This window comes from Pelobates fuscus, chromosome 2 (genome assembly GCF_036172605.1).
Source record: "Pelobates fuscus isolate aPelFus1 chromosome 2, aPelFus1.pri, whole genome shotgun sequence".
NCBI lineage: Eukaryota > Metazoa > Chordata > Amphibia > Anura > Pelobatidae > Pelobates > Pelobates fuscus.
Genome location: NC_086318.1, coordinates 53962680 through 53987222, shown reverse-complemented (window position 1 = coordinate 53987222; position 24543 = coordinate 53962680). Strand labels below are relative to the sequence as shown.

Genomic DNA, 24543 nt, shown 5'->3' with positions numbered 1-24543 from the left:
GACGTTCACAATTCTGCATTGTCATACCAACGCATACCATCTGGGTTATTCACTAAAATAAGAATTCAAAATGAATTCAAAGTGAAGTTAAAATTTAAGGTTAAAGGAACCGAACTGAAAAAAAAATCTCTACGTCGGGTATGCTTTCAGTTTGGCTACTGGGGCTTTAACCCCTTAAGGACCAAACTTCTGGAATAAAAGGGAATCATGACATGTCACACATGTCATGTGTCCTTAAGGGGTTAAATTTGAAATTCACTTAGAATTCTCACTTCAGTAAATAAATTGCATGTTTCAACAGTATCCAGTACTTGAGATCCATCAGTTGACACTCCCAGCCAATGCATACTGTTTAAACCTAGTATGATATTACATAAGTATGAATTTCTACCATGTCAGAACATCTCAGACCAGAAGGTCTATGCACGCCCAACACGGCAAGCACTCATAAACAGTTAAACAGTTTACTGGTGGTTGATGCTCAGGAACTCCTGGCACCATAACCACTACAGCATGTTGCATGGTGCCTAGAGTGTCTGTTTAATGCCACAAATCAGTGATATCACGATTGGTTTCCAATTCTACGTTCCGTAGCCATGCATAACATTTATAGGCAATGTGCAGTGTACAGGGTGAGAAGAACTCCTTCGTCTCGTTCATCTGTAATGATTGGAAATATATACATATATATTTGCAAAGCTGTAGGATTGTATTACTGCATGCCAGATGTAATTAACAGGCATGGTTTAAATCACTGAACAGAAGGGTCGTCCACATATTTTTGGTCATATAATACATATATGTATTTATCATTTTTTATAATAGTAAATAATGGAAACTAGTTGAAATATACATACCCAGACCACTCATCATCTGGTACATAGCAAAACATCAGTCTTCTGGCATGATAGGGTAACCAGCACACAACATATGCTATGGCAATGGCTCCTGTGGGAGGTGCAAAGAAAAGTTACCATATGTTGTTACAAGGAATAGCTAATAAATGACTTAGTAACTATACACATGGTCATGATGTAGAATCAAAAATGACATATTGTAAAATCAAACTTCGAAAAAAAAATTGATTGACATGCCTGACAATCCAGGCAGAAAGTGCAGATAATTTAATTTGCAAGCACTATATTTAACCCTGTAACTTTCCAAGACACCCTAAAATCTGTACGTGGGGGGTACTGTTTTACTCGGGAGACTTCGCTGAACACAAATATTAGTGTTTCAAAATGATAGATTGTAGTACAACGATGATATTTTCAGTAAAAGTGATGTTTTTTGCATTTTTCACACACGAACTGCACTTTTACTGACGATATTATTGTTGTAATATGTTTTACTGTTTTGAAACACTTATGTTTGTGTTCAGTGAAGTCTCCCAAGTATAACAGTACCCTCTATGTACAGGTTTTATATTGTTTTGGAAAGTTAGAGAGTCAAATATAAGGCTTGCATTTCATTTTTTTCACATTGAAATTTGCCAGTTTGGTAATGTTGCCTTTGAGAGTGTATGGTAGCCCAACAATGAGAATTACCCCCATGATTGCATACCATTTGCAGAAGCAGAAAACCCAAGGTATTGCAAACAGGGTATGTCCAGTCATTTTTAGTAGCCACTTAGTCACAAACACTGGCCAAATATTAGTTTTTTGCTTTTTTCACACAAAAACAAAGATGAAAGCTAACTTTGGCCAGTGTTTGTGACTAAGTGGCTACTAAAAAAGACTAGACATACCCCACTTGCAATACCTTGGGTTGTGTACTTTTGCAAATGGTATGCCATCATGGGGGTAATTCTCATTCCTGGGATACCACACGTTCTCAAAGGTAACATTACTAATCTGGCAAATTTAAAAAAAAAATGAAAAATGGAATGTGCTATAACTGACCATGTAACTTTCCAAAACACTGTAAATTCTGTTAATAAGGGGTACTGTTGTACTCATGAGACTTTGCTGAATACAAATATGTGCATTTTATTGCAGTAAAAGCAAACAGTATCATGACATTTACAGCTAAAATGTCAGGCAGAACTACAATTTATTTTTAAAATCTTAATTTCTCACAGTTTATTTTATTTTATTCATAATAAGTTATGTTTCATATATGAATAGTTCATGAGAAGTTAAAGCCCTGTTTCTCCTGAACAAAATGATATTTAATAACCGTGGGTGCACTTAACCCCTTAAGGACACATGACATGCGTGACATGTCATGATTCACTTTTATTACAGAAGTTTGGTCCTTAAGGGGTTAAAGATTAAAGAAAGAGGGGAACTACGGTTGAACAGACACATAACACAAATTCCAGGTTTTGTTTACATTTTGTTTTGATCAGAACGTGTACTATTGACTCCGTCCTGAAGGGGTTAAATTAGAGGAGAAAAGGTTTAAAAATAATATCAGGAAGTTTTACTTTACTGAGAGGGTAGTGGATACTAGGAATAGCCTTCCAGCTAAAGTGGTAGAGGTTAACACAGTAAAGGAGTTTAAGCATGCGTGGGATAAGGCTATCCTAACTATAAGATAAGGCCAGGGACTAATGAAAATATTTAGAAAATTGTGCAGACTAGATGGGCCGAATGGTTCTTATCTGCCGTCACATTCTATGTTTCTATCCTCACTACAATTTATACTCCTTTGAAAGAGCATAAAATTCCACATAAGCGTTGTGCTAGCAGATTTGCAAAGAGAAAAACCTCTATGACTCTATGTCGAAGAATTGACTGACAAGGGAGAGCAGAAAAGACCTCCCATAGGCATAGAAAGGCCTAAGCGGCTGTGCTAGCGCTAACAAGGGATTGCAGGAACAGACTAACATCACTTCATTCAGAATGTTGACAGGGTAGCCTTATAGATGTCACAGAGGAGGTTTCCTTGGGAAAGCGTCCCCTAGAATGGCAATACAAAGAATACGGCCAAAGGATCAAGGGGGTCTAAAGTGGGTGTTACAGGAAGATTGACACCAACAAAGCTCGCAACATGGCGATCGTGGAACGGAGGTAGGGTGAGTAAATGGCAATATTTTACATTGAATACATCATGTATCTCTATATTGTATGATGTATTCAATGTATTTAGAGGGGATTTAGCTAAACTTGCAAAAGGCATAACAGGCTCTGTTTGAACGAATTAAACCTTTACATCCTGAAACTCGGTGCTTCCATCTTAGCTCCCTGTCAATCATTGTTATGAGATCTGGTCTTTGAACCTGTCAGTTGGCATAAACAAAGCAGATAGAGAAGAGGAGAAATGATATGTTTCCATTAATCTTCATCATTTGCATTGTGTGCCTTGGCTGTGCCTGCACCATGCTGTAGTGGTTATGGTACTTGGAGTGTTGATTTCATTTTAAAACTCAGTGAATTGTGATGAATTTAAGCCTTTCTAGTGAATGAACCCCTATAGGCAATTGCACAGCCAGGCTCCAGTTACCCACAGTTTGAGAGCTCATTCAATGATATATCCTAATGTTATCATGTGAGATTTTGAAACATTATCTTTTTATCTTGTTTTTTTTATTGCTGATGACAAGCATTTTTGATAACTGCACACACTTTCCAAAATTATCACATATATTTATTCTCTAAATACACACAAGCAATCTACTTCGATTTGTTTTGCACTTTTTGCTGCACTATTATTGTCAGTGTGTTTTTTACTAAATCATTCGTTGTCTGGAATTCACCAGTGACCAAACTTCTGGAATAAAAGGGAATCATGACATGTCACACATGTCATGTGTCCTTAAGGGGTTAAAGGTCAAAATAACTGAGCTGGTATGGCAAATTTTGCACCCCAAAATTAAATTCCATGGTTGATTCACAATAATTCACAATCTAATGAATAATTATGTCTGTTTTCATTTCTTACTCTTTTTTTTTTACAGCACCGAGTGCATTGCATCTCCCTTTTTGTTTGTGTCCAATATCTGATAATACATTTGTGTGTACTTCAGTGACTTACAGTATTGATTCCTGGTATTCTCACACCTTCAATTCAAAACAGCAACAAAAAAAAAACAGTATTTATAGAACGTTTATTAGCTGCTAATCTGGTTAATGTGTGTTCAAACACTATGAGTCATCTTGGAGAAAAAAAAGTAATAACATATAGAAAAAGGAAATTACTATAATTAATATATGGAATAAATGTTCTTTTCATTTATGTGAATTATCCACTACCAACTTGAGGAAGACCAGAGTGCGTTTCTGATGTATAAAGGGACACTTTAGGGGCGGAGCTTGGAGCCTGAACGGAGAGGACGCCATCTCTCAGAGCTCCGGAGACAAAACACTCTAATCGGCTAAAAATCAAAAGCATCCTACGAGATACACGGCCCCTGACAAGCGAGGCAGCTCCAGCGTAACCTGCTGAACACACAGATGCCCTTCTTTTCCACCCTGGGCAGAAAACCCCGAAAACGAGGCACCAAGGCCTACCTCGAGTGCGGACAACCGGCAGAGCTCGCCTGGGGATACGATCCGCGATACACGCCGGACTGCCACGGACAAACAGAGGCAAGTGAAATGGGGCGAAGGTCGCAAAAGCAACCTCCTCTCAACCCGAAAATGCAGCGAGATATCAGCCTCATGCTGCAATCCTCCTCTTCCCCAATGACTCCGGCGCCCCGCGAGCCATCACCTGCCTCCTCAACGGAGGGAGTCCACGCGGACACTACCCCCTCCAATGCTCATCCTCCGGAGGCAACATTAAGGGCAGGGGACCGCACTGATATGCTCCCCTCCAACACTCACTCCCCGATAGCACTACCGACGACAGGGGGCCACACACCTGCCTCTAAAAATGATATACAGGAAATGCTCACCGGCCTACAAAATAACCTGAAACGAATGTGGGAGGCTGATCTAGCAGCACTCACCACGGAAGTACACTCAGTGACAGCCCGCACACAGGCAACTGAAACAGGCCTGACAGACCTGAAACAGGACTTTCACACCCTGAGGGAAACAGTGCTGAACCTACAATCAACACAAGCCTCAATGGCCAGGCAACTAAATATACTGGACGACAGAGGCAGGAGAAAAAACGTAAAAATAAGGGGAGTCCCAGAGAACATACAACTAGAAGAGCTGCCCCATTTCGTCAGGCGCCTTGTGGCGACAGTCCTACCGCACAAGGGGGCCAAGCAGTTTGTCTTTGATGGCATATACAGAATAGCAAAATCGCCCCGTGCTCCCACGTCAGCGCCACGAGACCTCATCCTACGCTGCTGTACCATGACTGATAAAATGGGACTAATGGCGGCATTTCGGGGACGGACCCCCTACAAGTTCGAGAACTGTCAACTCTCCCTATTTCAGGACTTAAGCAGAGAAACACTCATATGGCGTAAAGCGATGAGACCAATCACAACCTCCCTCCAGGAAGCAGGCATTAACTACAGGTGGGCGACGCCAAAGACCCTATGGATAACTAAAGAAGGGACGCATTATAAAATATCAGACCCCACTGAGGGACCGGCACTGCTAACGACTTTGGGACTACAGACCCAAGGCTTGACCACCACCCCCAGCGGAGGAGCATCAGACCTCAGGGGACCACGCGACAATACGACCTGAATCAACATCAACTCCTACCTACCCCGGCCGGGGACAATGGGACATTTCTAGTTCAACAGTTGGCCCCAATACCCAAGACGAACTGTCCTATCACCAACCGCCACGCGGTTACACACACTCCGGGACTCTTTTACTATAACACCTCTTCCCTCCCCCCCCCCCCCAACCCCAGGGTCACAGGGGAACTGCTTGCAACAGAGCCCACACAAGACCTAAATGGCTCTGCACATACAAACGACACACACATACAGGGACTCTGCTGGACAGCACAGGCGGACCACCACTACATGGCCCAACATTGACATCTATAGACTCGCACTAGCTGACATTACTCATGAACGGACGTGTACTGTGCAACTAGACCACTCACTATTAGACCTAACCTAGCGAGGCACCACACAGCGTTGCACCTACACAATTAAGCCGTGGACATACGCAATTAGCCTAGCCACTCATAGGGTATATTCCCTGAGTATCCCTCCAGATAGAAGTCAAAGCCTATTGAAGTCAATAGACCCAACATCCACTACCAACCAACACTAACAGGTTACGCTAGTGGTGCTACTGACTATAGAGTGACATACCCACTTTTATTACCATAAGATCACATGCCGATACAACCCGACAATCCTGCTACAACTAAAAATATGTTTAATGTACCTTGCTAAAGTTTTTTTTTTTTTCTCGTAACTTGATTACAGTGTTGCTAACTTAACATAGCCTCTACGGCACAAGTTTGTGAAACTCGTACATTTTGCACTGAAAATAAAGATTTACAAAAAAAATAAAGGGACACTTTAAGCACTAAAACCACTACATCTTAATTAAATGGTTTTGATGCCAAGATCCTATCCCTTTTTTCTGACAAAGTTAAATATGTCACCATCAGGGCCGGTGCAAGGATTTTTGCCGCCCTAGGCAAAAGAAAGATTTGCCGCCCCCCCCCCCCCTCCCACCAGTGACATCGCAATGCCCCACCCATATGATCTGCCATATGAACTAACGCCAGTGCTGCACACAGTGTGTGTTTACATTTAAAAGCCTGCAGGGACCAGCTATAGACACCAGAACCACTTTATTAAGCTGCAGTGGTTCTGGGGACTATATTGTCCCTTTAATGTGAGGTAAATTAGAGATTAGTGTCACTAATAATATACTAGATTGCCTACTTACAATCAGATGAGGATGGTGATGGGCTCTGGCTGCAGTTTGGCTCCACTGGTCTGGTGTAGAACAGGATCTCTGGAGGCTGTTTGTAACTGTGGTCACAAAATTCAATGTTCTGGAAGAACGGCAAGCAGCTCCATTTTTTTGGGGCCCTTACACAGCTCAAGGTCTGGGCCCCAGGGCCCATAAGGACCGCCCATAAGTCCACCTACATGTTCCACCTATGAGTTCGCTCACAGGGAGTGGAGTGTGTAGGGGATGTGTTATGTGTTACTGTAGAGGATCTAATGTGTGTGCTTATGGAATGTAGTGTATAGGGATACCAGTTTGTGTAGGTGATGCAGTGTGTTTGTTTGTAGTGGAAGCAGTGTGTTTTTGTGTAAGGGGTAGAAAGCAGTGTGTGTTTGTGTACAAGGGAGGTATTGTGTGTTTCTTGTTGTGTGTAAGGGATACATTGTGTGAATCTGTGTTTGTATGCATAAGGGATGCAAAGTGTGTTCCTGTGTATGTAAGTGTGACAAACTGCCATTTGCCACTGGGAATTGGAGAGGACTGATTGCTAGCCTCCTGCCCTGCGACTATGGCCCTGGGATGTATTGCCCTTTAAGAACTGTATTTGGGCATAATGGACTTATATTCTACAGTTTCTGGCCCTTTAACTGTGTTGTACAAAGAAAGGGTTTGTAGTTTTAAACTGGCACTTCGGATGCAGTCGAAGTGCCGAAGTCGTCGAAGTGGCCGCCATTCGACAAACGAACACGTGGCGGCGGCCATTTTAACTTATTCGAACGCGGTCAGCGGTGTGTGTAGCCAAATCTATGGAACTGTTTTCGGCTACCCAATTGCACGAACACCGCTGGCCCGTACCGTCTACGTTACTTCGACACCGCGGCTGGAGACTAAGTCCCGTTCGAAGATTCAAACGCTCGTTCGAATGGGACTTAGTCATTTTCTCGGTGTAAAATAGACCGACCGCACAGTCCAAATCCATGGAACTGTTTTGGGCATGAAAATGTCACACTGGGGATTGCTATGCTCTGCATACTCCCCTGAGCTTGAATCACTTAGCTCTTTTAAGAGCTGTTTCTGTTCAGGATGTATAAAATAAGGCAGATAGTATCTTGGTTCGAATGGCAAAGTGAACATAGTGAAAATAAAGTGGCCGTTCATGTTCATATAAAAAGTGTCATATCTACAAATTTACACATAGTACGGTAGGGAGATTAAAAAGGAAGAGTTCTTCAGTGTTGTTTAAGCCCCTTTAATAAAGAGAGTGTAAAATAGACCGACCGCACAGTCCAAATCCATGGAACTGTTTTGGCCATGAAAATGTGCTTGCGGTCGGTCATAAAGGACTTATACCTATCTCCCGAACGGCTGAACGGATTCCAATAATTTTGGGATATGTTTGTATTTGGAATGTGCTGATTAATAATATGTAATTATTAATTATTAATATTGGATGTATGGTTTTAGAGTTATGAAAGTTGGGTAAAAAGTATGTTTTAAACTGTACGGATAATTGGGTTACTTCTCAGGCTAAGGGGAGGGAATCTGTGGGATGTAACCATTGTGTGATTGGGTAATGTATAATTGTATGTGGGCGTCTCCCTTGCAGGGGAGAATTGCATAAAAGCAATGATCCCTCAAAACGTAGCCTTGTCTCGTTATTGGAGGGAGCTGTTATAATCACACTGGGGATTGCTATGCTCTGCATACTCCCCTGAGCTTGAATCACTTAGCTCATTAAAGAGCTGTTTCTGTTACGCTCTCCTTGGAGGAGAGGTCTTCCCCACACGGTCCTGGAGGATAGAAGCTGATCCAGGGTGGAAGGAAGACGGCGAGACTCCAGTCAAGCTATGGCGGTTGCGGAGTCTGCGGTGGTTGTGGTGTCCGGTGCGGTGCTTGTGGTCCTCGGCGCAAGCTAGGAAGCGTCCATCAACGGAGGGTACTCGGTCGGAGTACGGGGAGCTCCGTTACAGTAAGGGATGCGTTGAGTGTGTGTAAGAGATGCATTGTGTTTCTGTGTGTGTGTAAGAGAAGCAGTGTGTGTTTGCATGTGTGTGTGTAAGGGATGCATTGTGTGTTTCTGTGTATATGTGCAAAGAATGCATTGTCTTTATGTGTAAGGGTTGCAGTGTGTGTGTGTGTGTGTGTGTAATGGATGCATTGTGTGTTTCTCTGTAAGGGAAGCATGTTGTGTTATAGAGCTCTCCCTTCCATCCGTTAGAGATCTCCCCTGCCCCTTAGTGGTCTCTCCTCTCCCACCCACCTCCCTTAATGGTCTCCTTTTCTCCCCGACTTTCCATTGGTGGTCTCTCGTCTCCCCCTTAGTGGTCGCTGCTCTCCTCTGCCCCTCCTTTCCATTAGTGGTCTCTGCTCTCCTCTGCCCCCCCTTTCCATTAGTGGTCTCTCCTCTCCCCCCCTCCCTTACATTCTCTCCTCACCCCCCTCCCCTAGTGGTCTCTCCTCATCCCCCTCCCCTAGTGGTCTCTCCACCACCGCCTCCCTCCTTTAGTGGTCTCTCCCTCCCCCACGTTCTCCTCAACCCCCCCTCCCTGTGTTCTCATCACCCCCCCGTGTTCTCCTCTTCTTCTCCCCCCGTGTTCTCCTGCTCTTCTCCCCCGTGTTCTCCACTTCTTCCCCCCTCCCTGTGTTCTCCTCTTCTTCTTGCCATCCCTGTAATCTCTTCTTCTCCCCCCCCCCCTGTAATCTTCTCTTCTTCTCCCCCTTCCCTCCCTGTAATATTCTCTTCTCCCCCCCTTCCCGGTAATCTTCTCCCCTGCTCTCCCACCCCTCCCTCCCTGTAATCTTCTCCACTCCCCACACCCTCCCTGTTATCGTCTCCACCCTCCCTCCCTGTAATCTTCTCCCCCCTCCCTGTAATCTTCTCTCCCCCCTCCCTCACTGTAATCTCCCCCCCTCCAATCTACCCACCCCCTCCCTCCCTGTAATCTTCTCTCCTCCCTCCCTCACTGTAATCTTCTCCCCCCCTCCCTCACTGTAATATTCTCCCCCCCTCCCTCACTGTAATCTTCTCTCCCCCTCCCTCCAATCTTGTCTCCCCCTTCCCTCCCTGTAATCTTCTCTCCCCCCTACATCCCTGTAATCTTCTCTCCCCCCCTCCATCACTGTAATCTTCTCCCCCCTCCCTCCCTGTTATCTTCTCTTCCCCCTCCCTCACTGTAATCTTCTCTCCCCATCCCTCCCTGTAATCTTCTCCCCCCCTCCCTCCCTGTAATCTTCTCTCCCCCCTCCCTCACTGTAATCTTCTCTCCCCCCTCCCTCCAATCTTCTCCACTCCCCCTCCCTTCCTGTAATCTTCTTCTCCTCACCTCCCCTCCCTGTAGCGTGGCCAAGCTCCTCTCCGATCAGCGGTACAGGAGCTTCTGTTTCCTGTACCCGGCTGGACTGATAGGAAGTGCACACTCAGTGTGCACTTCCTGTCAGTCTGGCCGGGTCGCGGACCAGAGAGGAGCTCAGCCACGCTACAGGGAGGGGAGGTGAGGCAGTGCGGCAGCCGTCTGAGCGCTCTCTATAGATCGGCTGCAGTATTTAAAGGGCTGGCGATGGTGGCGCAGGGCTCCCCCTCCTATATGGCGCCCTAGGCGGCTGCCTAGATCGCCTTATAGGAAGCGCCGGCCCTGGTCACCATAAATACTCATAAAGAGTCATCCGACAGGTGCAGTGTGGTAGGTGCCCAGCATGTGCCTTAGGTCCCCAATCCTTCTCTATAAGAGCATTTATTTCAACCCGAGATTATCCATGATGCTAATTTCAGTAGAGGAGGAGAATCTGTCGGGAGGCGCTGGATTACCTAATGGCAGTTGTTTGTTATACAAGGAGGTAGCCCTGTATCAAAACGGATTGAGGAACACTCTAATATTAAAAATCAATACATTTATTTTCAGTGTTAGGGTTTTTCAGTGTATATTTATCGAATACATGCTTCTACTGGTAGTTCCTCCATAGGACCTCTGCACGTTTGGTGGCATCATGCTCAATATGATAATATTGAATGCCGCTGATGCTTCCCAAAGTGGAGCATTAGATTCAGTGTTTCTCCAGAAGCACTGGATTGGTGTATCATGGTAATTGCTGTGCATGCGCCTACTAACCCTATGCTTCTCTGTGAGAAGCATTGGATTGGACAAAGGCTCGTGAGCTGCACCACTGTAACCACCTAATAGGGAGCTCCAATAAGCAGGTAACCCTCCAAAATATGCCAGAAAGAGAAGAAAGTGATGTATAGAGTCTCACAAGGGGAAACTAACATCAGGAGAGCTCCACTGGTATAAGAAATGAGGAAGGGAGGCCCTACCTTTTATCAATCTAAGGATAAAAAGGGATATGCAAACAAAAAGTATAACTTGAAAAAATGGAGATCTACTAAATGGCACACAGGAGTCCATTATCTGGAGTAATAAATTGCATCCAAGTTCCAGTTCCCCTAGTGTCCGACTGACGGGAAGGTAGTGTAAACGAGGTTAGGGAAAGAGAAGAGACACGGGGTCCACAGAGAACAAGGGACCAGGTAATCTGGTCTAAACGCAGATGAAAAGCCTCAAAGAAAAAAAATAAATCTCTCAATTCATCCTAAGAGTTACCTCGACACAGTGGTCAGGCTACTAGTGTCTACCTGAACCAACTACCCCTACTAAAGTTATAAATAAATACCTAAAAAACAATAACCATAGTGGTAACAAAAATAAAAAAGTGCTACTAAGTGCAGTGATTAAAGAAAAAGCTTGACGCACGTTTTGGCATGTTCAAAATGCAGTTGTCAGGAGCCTGTGAACATGAGCCTGTGTTCCATTCAAATACCTATTGCTGATAAGACATAGCCATCAGCTGTTCAATGTGGGAGGTCCCGAGAGGCGGAGTGTCTAGACTCTATTCCGCAGTCTACCATGTCGTTACATATTCTACATCTCAAAATCATAGTAAAGATGCACCCAGCTGATGAGGTAGCTCAGCTGGCAAAATCCCAACCACAAAGCCTGCTAAAAAATACAAGGCCATAGGTTCAAATCCTGGCAGAGTCAACCCAGCTCCCCATCCCTCGGAGGTCTGCAATGCAAAGCATCATCAATGGGGCAACAATAACATACACTATTATTCAGCTGCCGACCTGGTCAGCTCCAAGAGCACTCTGGGTGCAACTGGGGGAAAGGCACCACACAAATACATGTTATTATTATTCTTTTAACCTGGACCTCCCCAGTCCTGTCCTATAGAGTGGAGCCAAGCAGAACACAACAACAGGCTGTTACATGAGCAGTACAGCCAAGAGGGAGAGCGTCGGGGCACAACCCCGCCACCCTGTATCGCTGATTTGTCCCTGTCATAGGTGGGCGTGATGGCTGAATATGTGAGGTGGGCTTAAAGTATTCCCAAAGCGCACCTCATAGTGTGACTAGAACGTCCACTGTATTATGGAGTGGAACTGACTGGAAGTGGGTGGGGAATAGCATCTCGGCAGCGCTCACAATATTGTGAGAGCTGCACCAAGTCCTATCTGGTATGGGCATCTATTGCCTAGGCTATCCCATCAATTGTACCGTCAAAGAATTGACACACAAGGTCTCAAATATGCCAATCAGGTCGGGGTACATTAAATGTACAATAAAGGGACCCGTCTTTATAGATTGAATGATGCCTATGAACACAGGGAAATAAACATCCAATCAGGGGAAGTGTACCCCAATCAGGATGTATAAAATAAGGCAGATAGTATCTTGGTTCGAATGGCAAAGTGAACATAGTGAAAATAAAGTGGCCGTTCATGTTCATATAAAAAGTGTCATATCTACAAATTTACACATAGTACGGTAGGGAGCTTAAAAAGGAAGAGTTGGGGGGGCGTGGCCGGCAACGCGAGAGAGCGGACGCGTGTCTTAGGAGCTCCGGACCCGAACAGACAGAAACCTTAAATAATTCCCGGTACGGAACCCAAACAGCACACACAGGCCAGAACCCCCACCAGAGACAAATATGGGGCGCAAAAACAAACGTTTTCGTCCTCCAGAGGCTCAAAAACAGCCTGATATCAGGCTATCATTTGAGAGGCCAGCGGCTGCGGCCCAAACCAAGATGGCGTCCGCAGCAAACTGTGCGGAAGGTGACTCGGAGGCATCCCAAGAAGATAGGGAGCAGCTCACATCCCCAGAGTCGGAAGACCGCATTTCAGAAGTGGAGTCTGAAGATGATTCTGCTCCAGTTACTAAGGGAGACATGAAGGACCTAATACAAGAGATACGCAGGGTCTGGAAGGCGGACCTCAAAGAGGCTCAAACTGAAATAGGGGAACTCAGGCATAAAATCGTGGAAGTACAACAGAAAGACTGCACCCGTGAAAAACAAATAACAACCACTCAGAGACAAGTGGAGGACCTGGCACAGCAAGTCAGAGACCTCTCACGATCAGTGACCACCCTAGAGACGAGACACAGAAGGAGGAACATACGGGTAAGAGGGGTGCCAGAAGGTGTTGGGGAGGAGGCCCTGCTCCCATACATACGTGGGGTAGTAGCTTCACTCCTCGCCAGAAACGACACCAAGGACCTGATAACAACGGCCTTCAGGATCCAAAAAGCCGTGACTGCCCCCTCCCAAGCACCAAGAGATGTTATAGCCACCACCAGGGACATCACGGTGAGAACCGCCATCATGTCTAGGTCTAGAACCCTTGGAACGGTCACCTATGAAGGCGGAGCAGTGTCCATATATGGAGACTTACCATTTGGAGTGTTGGCAGCAAAAAGACACCTAGCCCCCACTGCAAGGCAGCTGAGAGACGCCATGATCCGGTACCGGTGGGGAGACGACGGATCACTGATAGTTCCACGGGGACCCGAGACTTTCATACTAACCCCAGCAGATGATCCAAGAGTCTTCTTGCAAAAGCTGAACCTCGGAGTTGCCAACTCGAAAGAGTCGGGGCCTACCCGTATGCCGAAGGACATAGGGACACGAACTACTTCACATCCATGACAGAGACGACCCGGATAGATAAGCCCTGTACAAACTTGGTCTCCCTGACGCTAAAGAGAGACCTCACATACACAGGTTAGACAGCTGCCTCCTCTCCCGTACATAGGCGACGGCAACACCGTGCTGAGCACCTTGTCACTAATAGCACTGATATACAAGAACAGGACACACAGACACATTAGTAACACACAAGATGACAATCTAATTGACACATTCAGGCCACCAGGCGACTACAAACCCCCGACAGCAAGCAACGACCGCAGTCCCCCCCCATAGAGACTGATAAGTACAAAACTTACTAATATTGTATTTGTTATACTATAATAAGAACCATTGTAAGATGTCTGTTGACAACATACCAGTTATCATACTATGAACCAGTTGTATAATGTGGAAATATTTCTAATAAAATATAAAATATAAAAAGGAAGAGTTCTTCAGTGTTGTTTAAGCCCCTTTAATGAAGAGAGTATTACAAAAAGGCTGAAAAAGAGAATCCCTCATTTAACCCTGCCGGGGATAACGTATTGAGTTTGTAAATCCAACACAATTCTCTCTGCCGTAGTTTTCGGTCCCAATTTCCTTTACGTGTAGGTTGGGGAACTGATTCAATACCCATGAATCTAATTTTAGTAGCAGAATTAGAATGGTGTGTTTTTAGTTGTCATGCAATTGGTGTCTCCAATGGTCTCCTTACGGAGTTAACGTGTTCTCTTATGCGAAGCTTGAATGGGCGAAACGTTTTGCCTACGAACTTCAAACCACAGGAACATAACAGGAGGTACACTAGCTTTTCAGTATGGCAGTTAAATAAATATTTTGTTAAGAATTCCTCAGATTCACTATGTAGCGGAATGGGCTTCGCCACAGTGCCTTCTTTTTGCTAAGGGCTGTCCACCCACTCTTTTTGTTACTTTATTTCGTATATTGTCCCTGTTGGTTATTTGTGGAAACAAGTAACAAAATAATATTGGCTATCGTTCGTCTGGTTGTTCGGTAAGAACCCTGTTCAGCTATTCATACTACTGCTCTCCGCTGCACACTACTGTCTGTAAAAGACTTGGTCTGTTTAGCAATATGGGGACATGCACTACAGTGGCCACACTTGTATGTACCCCTGGGTAGATATTGTTTGAGGGGTTTATTTAAGGGGGCCAAATAGCTAGGGACTAGCAGGTCTTTCAAATTTCTGCCCCTGCGTGTTCACTGAGGGGAATGGTGTAATAAACTTCTTAATATGGGGATCCAAAGTGAGTATTGGCTAAAATATTTAAAACTTATTCATCATGTGGGACCTGCCTGCATCATATGATGCTCTGCATCTAATCCGGGAAGGTCCTGTGTCCCTAATGTGATCGCTAAGTAGGGTATCTCTGTCTGCATTCATGGCTCTCATAAACCCTTTTTAAGCACAGACATTGTCCAACAGAGATTCCGGTCTTCAGTTTTGGTAGGTGGTGGCTAGTCCAATTCCATTAGGCCATTAGAGGCTGTTTGTTTTCGGTACAGGGTGGTTGAAATGCTGCCACTTGTTTGCATGGAAACAGTGAGGTCTAGGAAGTTAAGATTCCTGCCCCCCACTACGCCTGTGAATTTCAAGTTGAATTCATTAATGTTTAAGAGGGTTACAAACGTGATCATGAACCCATCAGAAGATCCCAGCCAAATAACAAAGACATCATCGTACCGTTTCCAAAATAGATAGATAGATCGATAAAGTCTGGTCCGTTTTAATGTATGTCTCCAAGGTGCCCAAGTATATGTTGGCATAGGAGGGCAAGCATCAACTCCCCATGTTAGTCCCCCTAATTTGTTGGTATACTTTACCATTAAATAAAAAGACATTCTTGGTCAAGATAAATTTAAGGATATCAGAGATAAAGTCTATGTATGCTGGTGGGGCATTAAGTGTTTTCTGTGGGAGATAGAGCTTTATAATGCCTTCACGTCCAGACTGCATAAGATGGCTTCTTCTGATACCCTTAAGTTCTTTAACCAGTATAACATTTGTTTTGTGTTCACAGGCACCTGACAACGGCGTCTTGAACATGCCGAAACGCGCGTTGAGCGTTTTCTTTGTCTTTAATCACTGCACTTTTTAATTTTTGTTACCACTATGGTTATTGCTTTTTAGTGTTTCTTTATTTATTTATAACTTTAGTAGGGTGAGTTAGTTAAGGTAGACCCTAGTGGTCTGACCACAGTGAATTGAGATATTTTTTTTCTTTCAGGCTTTTCATCTGCGTTTAGACATGATTATCTGGTCCCTTGTTCTCTGTGGACCCTGTGCCTTTTCTCTCTCCCTAACCTCATTTACACTACCTTCCTGTCAGTCGGACACTAGGTTAACTGGAACTGAAATGCAATTTAGAACATCTCCCTTTTTTCAAGTTATACTTTTTGTTTGCATATCCTTTTTATCCTTAGATTGATTAAAGGTAGGGCTCCCCTTCCTCATTTCTTATACCAGCGGAGCAGTAATGCAATACATATCTTAGCAAAATTTCAGGGTGGTAAAAAAGCAGCAGCTTTCTCATTTCATGCTCTGTGGCTCTTAATTACAGCCATGTGCATATATAATAGTCGGAAAACCTTCAAGATTTATGTTCAGAGAGGAACAGAGCTTGAAGAGTGGATTAATTGGTCACTAAGAGGCATGCAGTTGCTCTGCTCAATACCTGTTTTAGAGATTTATCTATTGGTATATTAAGGTATGCTCACTCCAGGGTCGTCTTTAATATTGATTGGATTGGACCCTGGGAAAGAATTTACTTGGGCCCCCTGGATCCTGCCCTTCCACTCCCTATCATGCAATCACACCCTCCACCCCAACACACACACACAAAAAAACACACACACACAAAAAAACCGCACACACCTCGTGAACCAGTAAACTTTAAAGGACCACTATAGTGCCAGGAAAACATACTCGTTTTCCTGGCACTATAGTGCCCTGAGGGCTGGATGGAGAGGAAGGGGTTAAACTTACCTCTTTCTCCAGCGCCGGGTGGGGAGCTCTCCTCCTCTCCTCCTCTCCTCCTCTTCGGCTGAATGCGCATGCGCGGCAGTGAGAAGCACGCAAGCGCCTCTAGCGGCTGTCAGTGAGACAGCCACTAGAGGCTGGATTAACCCAAATATAAACATAGCAGTTTCTCTGAAACGGCTATGTTTATAGAAAAAGGGTTAACCCTAGATGGACCAGGCACCCAGACCACTTCATTAAGCTGAAGTGGTTTGGGTGCCTATAGTGGTCCTTTAATAATGGAAACATAAACATTGCTCCACAGTAATGTGCAGCTTATCAGTGTAACGCAAGGCTCCACAGCAGTACAACTCACAGTTATTATCTGTCACGGTGCACCCCGAACCCTGCAGACAGCCTGGCTGCCCCTTTAAGAAATCTACCCTGCTGTCCACCAGGGAGCTTCAGTATCTGACTGCATTATTCTGCTTCCTGACTCCTTGCCTGGATGGAGGAGTGCTGATCCACCTGCAGCCCCAATTAGGGTCAGCTGCTCCTAATCAGCAGGCTGTAAAAGCCAGCTCTGCCTGAGGCCTAGTATCTGGTCATTTTGTTTGGTGTTTCCTGCCAGATCTTTGTTACTCTGCTGACTGATTTCCTGGACTCTGACCGCATTACTGACTCTCCGCTGATACTCCGCTGCCAGCCCTGACTTCTGCTTCTCGTCTGACCCTGCCTTTGGATTACCCCTTTATCTGTACTGTGTTTTTGTTTTTTGCCTTCTCCTTGTGCCATCTCCTGCAACTGGGCTCCAACTCCTGTTAAACTGTTACAATATCAGTGTATTGCATAGCTCCACAGCAATACAACACACCGTAATGTGCAGCGTAACGCATAGCTCCACAGCAATACAACAAACTACAATTAGGGAAGAGATCTCTCATCTTTCTTCTTCCCCTTACAATACATCCGCTACAACGGAAGAGGTTTCTGCTCTGCTCCAGTCCTCCTGCCCCACCACCACTCCTGCTCCCTAGATCCAATTCCCTCACATCTTATCCATACTCTGTCTTCTTCTCTTTCTCTACCTCTCACTAAAATTTCCAAACTTTCTCTTTCCTCTTGCACATTTCCATTGCCCTTCAAACATGCAACTATAACCCCAATTCCAAAGAAGCCCAACCTTGACCCTAACTCCCCATCCAACTACCGTCCTGTCTCGCTACTGCCTTTTGCATCCAAGATCCTTGAAAGACATGTATTTGCAAGATTGACAGACTTCCTCGAGTTCAACTCTCTGCTAGACCCTCTTCAGTCTGGTTTCCGTGCTAAGCACCCAGGGCCGGTGCAAGGATTTTTGCCGCCCTAGGCAAAAGAAAGATTTGCCGCCCCCCCCCCTCCCACCAGTGACATCGCAATGCCCCACCCATATGATCTGCCATATGAACTAACGCCAGTGCTGCACACAGTGCACAAAAGCCTGCAGGAACAAACTATAGACACCAGAACCACTTTATTAAGCTGCAGTGGTTCTGGGGACTATACTGTCCCTTTAATGTGAGGTATATTAGAGATTAGTGTCACTAATAATATACTAGATTGCCTACTTACAATCAGATGAGGATGGTGATGGGCTCTGGCTGCAGTTTGGCTCCACTGGTCTGGTGTAGAACAGGATCTCTGGAGGCTGTTTGTAACTGTGGTCACAAAATTCAATGTTCTGGAAGAACGGGAAGCAGCTCCATTTTTGGGGCCCCTTACACAGCTTAAGGTCTGGGCCCCAGGGCCTGATGGTGAGTATGCCCATAAGGCCCACCCATAAGTCCACCTACATGTTCCACCCATGAGTTCGCTCACAGGGAGTGGGGTGTGTAGGGGATGTGTTATGTGTTACTATAGAGGATCTAATGTGTGTGCTTATGGAATGTAGTGTATAGGGATACCAGTTTGTGTACGTGATGCAGTGTGTTTGTTTGTAGTGGAAGCAGTGTGTTTTTGTGTACAAGGGAGGTGTTGTGTGTAAGGGATGCATGTGTGAATCTGTGTTTGTATGCATAAGGGATGCAAAGTGTGTTTCTGTGTATGTAAGTGTGACAAACTGCCATTTGCCACTGGGCATTGTAGAGGACTGATTGCTAGCCTCCTGCCCTGCGACTATGGGATGTATTGCCCTTTAAGAACTGTATTTGGGCATAATGGACTTATATTCTACGGTTTCTCACCCTTTAACTGTGTTGTACAAAAAAAGGGTTTGTACTTTTAAACTGGCACTTCGGATGCAGTCAAAGTGCCGAAGTCATCAAAGTGGCTGCCATTCGACAAACGAACACGTGGCGGCGGCCATTTTAACTTATTCGAAACTGTTTTCGGCTACCCAATTGCACGAACACCGCTGGCCCGTACCGTCTACGTTACTTCGACACCGCGGCTGGAGACTAAGTCCCGTTCGAAGATTCAAACGCTCGTTCGAATGGGACTTAGTCATTTTCTCGGTGTAAAATAGACCGACCGCACAGTCCAAATCCATGGAACTGTTTTGGGCATGAAAATGTGCTTGCGGTCCGTCATAAATGACTTATACCTATCTCCCGAATGGCTGAACGGATTCAAATGATTTTTGGATATGTTTGTATTTGGAATGTGCTGATTAATAATTAATAATTATTAATATTGGATGTATGGTTTTAGAGTTATGAAAGTTGGGTAAAAGCAGAGTGTGTGCCATTAAACCAGAGTTCTTCTTGATCCCTCAAATGTAGCCTTGTCTCGTTATTGGAGGGAGCTGGTATAATCACACTGGGGATTGCTATGCTCTGCATATCCCCTGAGCTTGAATCACTCAGCTCTTTTAAGAGCTGTTTCTGTTACGCTCTCCTCAGAGGAGAGGTCTTCCCCACACGGTCCTGGAGGACAGAAGCTGATCCAGGGTGGAAGGAAGACGGCGATACTCCAGTCAAGCTACGGCGGTTGCGGAGTCTGCGGTGGTTGTGGTGTCCGGTGCGGTGCTTGTGGTCCTCGGCGCAAGCTAGGAAGCGTCCATCAACGGAGGGTATTCGGTCGGAGTACGGGGAGCTCCGTTACAGTAAGGGATGTGTTGAGTGTGTGTAAGAGATGCATTGTGTTTCTGTGTGTGTGTAAGAGAAGCAGTGTGTGTTTGCATGTGTGTGTAAGGGATGCATTGTGTGTTTCTGTGTATATGTGCAAAGAATGCATTGTCTTTATGTGTAAGGGTTGCAGTGTGTGTGTGTGTGTGTGTGTGTGTGTGTGATGGATGCATTGTGTGTTTCTCTGTAAGGGAAGCATGTTGTGTCTCTGTGTGTATAGGGATGCATTGTGTGTGTGTGTGTGTGTGCGTAGTTTGAAAGAGCTCCCTCTCCTGTCCCCTGTCCTATAGAGCTCTCCCTTCCATCCCTTAGAGATCTCCCCTGCCCGTTAGTGGTCTCTCCTCTCCCACCCACCTCCCTTAATGGTCTCCTTTTCTCCCCGACTTTCCATTGGTGGTCTCTCGTCTCCCCCTTAGTGGTCTCTGCACTCCTCTGCCCCTCCTTTCCATTAGTGGTCTCTGCTCTCCTCTGCCCCCCCTTTCCATTAGCGGTCTCTCCTCACCCCCCTCCCTTAGCGCTCTCCTCACCCCCCTCCCTTAGGCTTTTGGAGATACTTTTATAACCCTTTCCAGCTTTATGCAAGTCAACAATTCTTAATCGTAGGTCTTCTGAGAGCTCTTTTGTGCGAGGCATCATTCACATCAGGCAATGCTTCTTGTGAAAAGCAAACCCAGAACTGGTGTGTTTTTTATAGGACAGGGCAGCTGTAACCAACACCTCCAATCTCATCTCATTGATTGGACTCCAGTTGGCTGACATCTCACTCCAATTAGCTCTTGGAGATGTCATTAGTCTAGGGGTTCACATACTTTTCCCACCTGCACTGTGAATGTTTACATGGTGTGTTCAATAAAAACATGGCAACATTTCATTCTTTGTGTGTTATTAGTTCAAGCAGACTGTGATTGTCTATTGTTGTGACTTAGATGATGATCAGATAACATTGTATGACCAATTTGTGCAGAAATTCATATCATTCCAAAGGGTTCACATACTTTTTCTTGCAACTGTAGATTGTAGCAGCCATAAATGGATACTGTTCTACTCCTATTATCTATATACTGGACAAGGGTCGTGTGGCTGCCTTCCAGAATTGGGACTCTGATCAATCTCAGGCAGCCCAGGGCATTAACGTCCCAGTACTGCTCTAAGAAGGAAGCAACTATAAGTGAGTTGGTGCATGTGTCTGTGAGACATTCTATTTAGTGAATTACTATCTATCCACTACCAAATTTATCTCCAGGTTATATTACACGATTACAAGGAGACTTCTGGATATCAGATAGTATTCACTAGCTAATATTGTGTATACGTATATACACATAGGTGCTGTTATTACGTTCTTCATTGACTAAACAGCTCCCTATGCACTATTACTCAATTTAAGCATAGAATGATAGTATCGATATACACTTTCCTCCAGCCTTACGGTGTAGTCCCACCTCTATAGCCGAGCTACCTATAAAGTCCTACAGACTGTGGATACTTAGTTCTAGAGGAACGTGGCGTATGTGATATCTGATTTAGTCTATATTGTACTACATACTGTACTTTGTACCTTAACTTTTTTTCAGATATCACTGCCATTTCCATTACCTCTGAACAATATCCATACTGCATCTACCCAGTTTTTAATTCACTTGTATTTTTCACGAGTGTGTCACTATTACTTCACTTGTTTTTTGTTTTGTCCGTAAGCGGCTTAATAAAGGTTATACCGTATATTTATTCTAATACTTTAGAGATATCTTTTGGTGAAATGGGGGTCCATTTTTTCCATCTCTAATGGAACAACCATTTTCACTTTAGTCTTTTTCTTGACTCTCAGCATAATTCACTAAATACATTTTGTCTAGATAGCAAAAATTTGAAATACAAGCAAACAAAGAATAAAGCATGAGAACGCCTTCATAAAACTCATACAGTGCTGAACCGTCGTGGGCAAATATGGATCTAATTTTAGTAGCTGTTTTTATTGCTAGCGCTGCCAGTGAGCTAATCGTTTGAAATTTTGGAATGTGAGTCCGGATTTGAATTTTATTACATGACAGGAGGCTTCCTATTTTGCATAACTTTCTTTACTTATGCCTCCAGCAGCACAAGACAATCAATCAAAACTTTTAACCAATCATAGGCCAACATAGCCTGTATATAAGTCCTTGATGGGCGTGTTTATCCCTCTTTCTTTGCTGCTTCCAGACAGGCACAGGTCAGAGTACTGAGTTCACTTCAATATTTGATTATCTCTCACTGTATTTATTATTCACTGTATTTATTACCTATCTCCCTCTACCCACTCTACCTCTCCACCCTGTACTGTTTTCCCCGGTATTCTGTAGTTACCTGCATTCTGTCTACCCATCGCGGCGTTTTTTCGCGACCGCGCGGCAATTTGGGGAACACTGGGGTTTCTCTGGGAGGTGGGGGCGGGTTAGGGAAGGTCTGTTTTTGGCCGCCGGCAGCCTTACTGAGCGGCCCCCTTGCAGTGACAGCGGTCCGCGATCGCCATCGCGGACCGCGCTGTCATTTTGGCGCGAACGGCGGCCATCTTGGATCTCGCACCGCGAGACCCACGGCGGCCGTTTTGCGCCCCTGGCGATCGTGATTCACACGATCCGCCCAACATCATCCACACACCCAAACGGTTTAAATGCATTCTCTGATAGTGCCTCAGAGATTACCACCTTCTGCAATTACTCACCTTCTGCAATTCTCACTGTGTGTATATTAGGACTCACTACTGTCATTGTGTGAACCCCAAGTCTGACCCCTCACTTTACAGAGTGTCACCATTCAGCAGGCTCACCCCCTGCCATATACTTAGAATCTCAAAGAGAGCAGGCTCACCCCCTGCTGTATGCTTAGAATCACAATGAGAGCAGGCTCATCCCCTGCTTTGCAACTGGAGTCACAACGCATGCAGGCTCACCCCTGCCATGCAATTAAAGTCACAATACATGCAGGCTCACCCCTGCCGTGCAATTAAAGTCACAATACATGCAGGCTCAACCCCTGCCGTGCAATTAAAGTCACAGTGCATGCAGGCTCATCCCCTGCCGCACAAATTCAAGCTCACCTCTGCTATATTATTAAGGGTCTCAATGCAAGCAGGCTAACCCCTGCTATACAAGCACGAGTCACAGTACAAGCAGGCTCATCCCCTGCTATATTATTATTGAAGTCACAAGGCAAGCAGGCTCACCCCCTGCTTCAACCCCTCAGAAGCGCAGCGCACATAAGTTCGCCCTGCTACACCGCCTTACCTATATATATATCTGTGACAGTATATGGTACCCACATTACGACTGGGGTGATCCATACCCTCCACTAAGGGACGGGGAAAATCTGACAATCTCAGGCCCCACCGGTTATACGACCGCTCACCCCGGTCGCACAGAGGGTAACTCCCTCCCTGACCCTAACCTCACAGACCCTCCACCCCAACGGGTGTGACCCAATTATACGACCGCTCACCCCGGTCGCATGAGGGTAAAACCCTCCCCTTATCCACTCGGGGCAAACAACGCTGGTTGACCCCCAGTCGTAAGTGGAAGCCATTTAGACTGCAGTGAACGTACTTCGGTACCTAACACTCTCCTGTCTTCCACAGACAGACTCCCCAACTGCATCAGGATGAGTGTCTCACCAAATTCACCACCAGCGGACTTACAGTCGCTGATCAACTCGGCGGTGGCTGCCTCCGTGGAAAAGGCTATCGCCAAACTACTAGTGCAGAGCCCAAAAATGGATACTGCCGCCGAAACAACCACGGAAGCAAAAGAGCCTGCCTTCACCGGCGACTTCCCCGCCATAAAGCGGCAACGGAAGGACACCGACTCAGGCACTCGGAAACAAAAAGGCAAGGCTCCACTGAAGAGGAGCCGTCAAGCGATCAGAAGGGAACCATCCCCCCCGTACTCTCCATCCTCAGAGGACGACGACCACAACCCCCCGCCTTCGCTGGAAATTATGGACGAGTGGAAAGCGGAGGCTTCACACTCAGAAAACGAAGAGTGGCAAGACATCCCACGGGACGAGGCAGAATATGACCAGGACACATACCTCACACAGGAGGGACCCCACCACTCACGAGACCACTGTGAGGAGGGTACCTTCCTTGACTCCCAAGGGGTGGCCATGTTCGACCCCCGCACGATTAGACATCCGAGGTCAACAGAATGGGGCTTGCCGGAACACCTTGCCCAGTTTATCCACTTCTGGCTGAGAAAGCCGATGGAAAAAGAAGTAAGGGCGAGACTACGGGCAGAATGCCCAAGACCCACGCTACCTGACAAAATTGCACAGACCCCAGAATTTGACACTACCGTGTCACTATTCATGTCCCGCACGGGCCGAGACCCACGGAAAGGGATAGAGAAGGGCCTTAAAGAATCCCAGGACAAGCTACTGGACATCCTAGGCCCTCTGGCAAAAATGCTATACCTGGCCCTCTCCCAGGGCACCGCTCTGGACGCCCACGTGATACGTGAATGGGCGCAGCGAGCCATCTGTATCCTGGGCAACACTAACGCGGCAATGTGCGCAGAACGCCGCAGGACGGCGTTACTGAAGATGGACCCGAAATTAATGGAACTGGGGAAGAAAGAGATGGGTCCACTGGCGAACGGACAGCTCTTCGGAGAATCCTTTATAACAGAGCTGAAAAAGCACGTCAACCTCTTCACCGCGCTTAATAAAGCACAGACGTCCTTCAAACAAGTAT

The 24543-nt window shown here is 45.6% G+C and overlaps 1 protein-coding gene across 1 annotated transcript in view; it reads right to left on the bottom strand.

The window, feature by feature from the left end:
• NTSR2 (neurotensin receptor 2) overlaps positions 1 to 24543 on the bottom strand; it is a 50724-nt gene that overhangs the window by 5794 nt on the left and 20387 nt on the right. The window contains exon 3 of the mRNA XM_063440872.1: positions 858 to 948. Within this exon, the coding sequence (XP_063296942.1) occupies positions 858 to 948 (91 nt within the window). The remainder of the gene's footprint in view (positions 1 to 857; positions 949 to 24543) is intronic.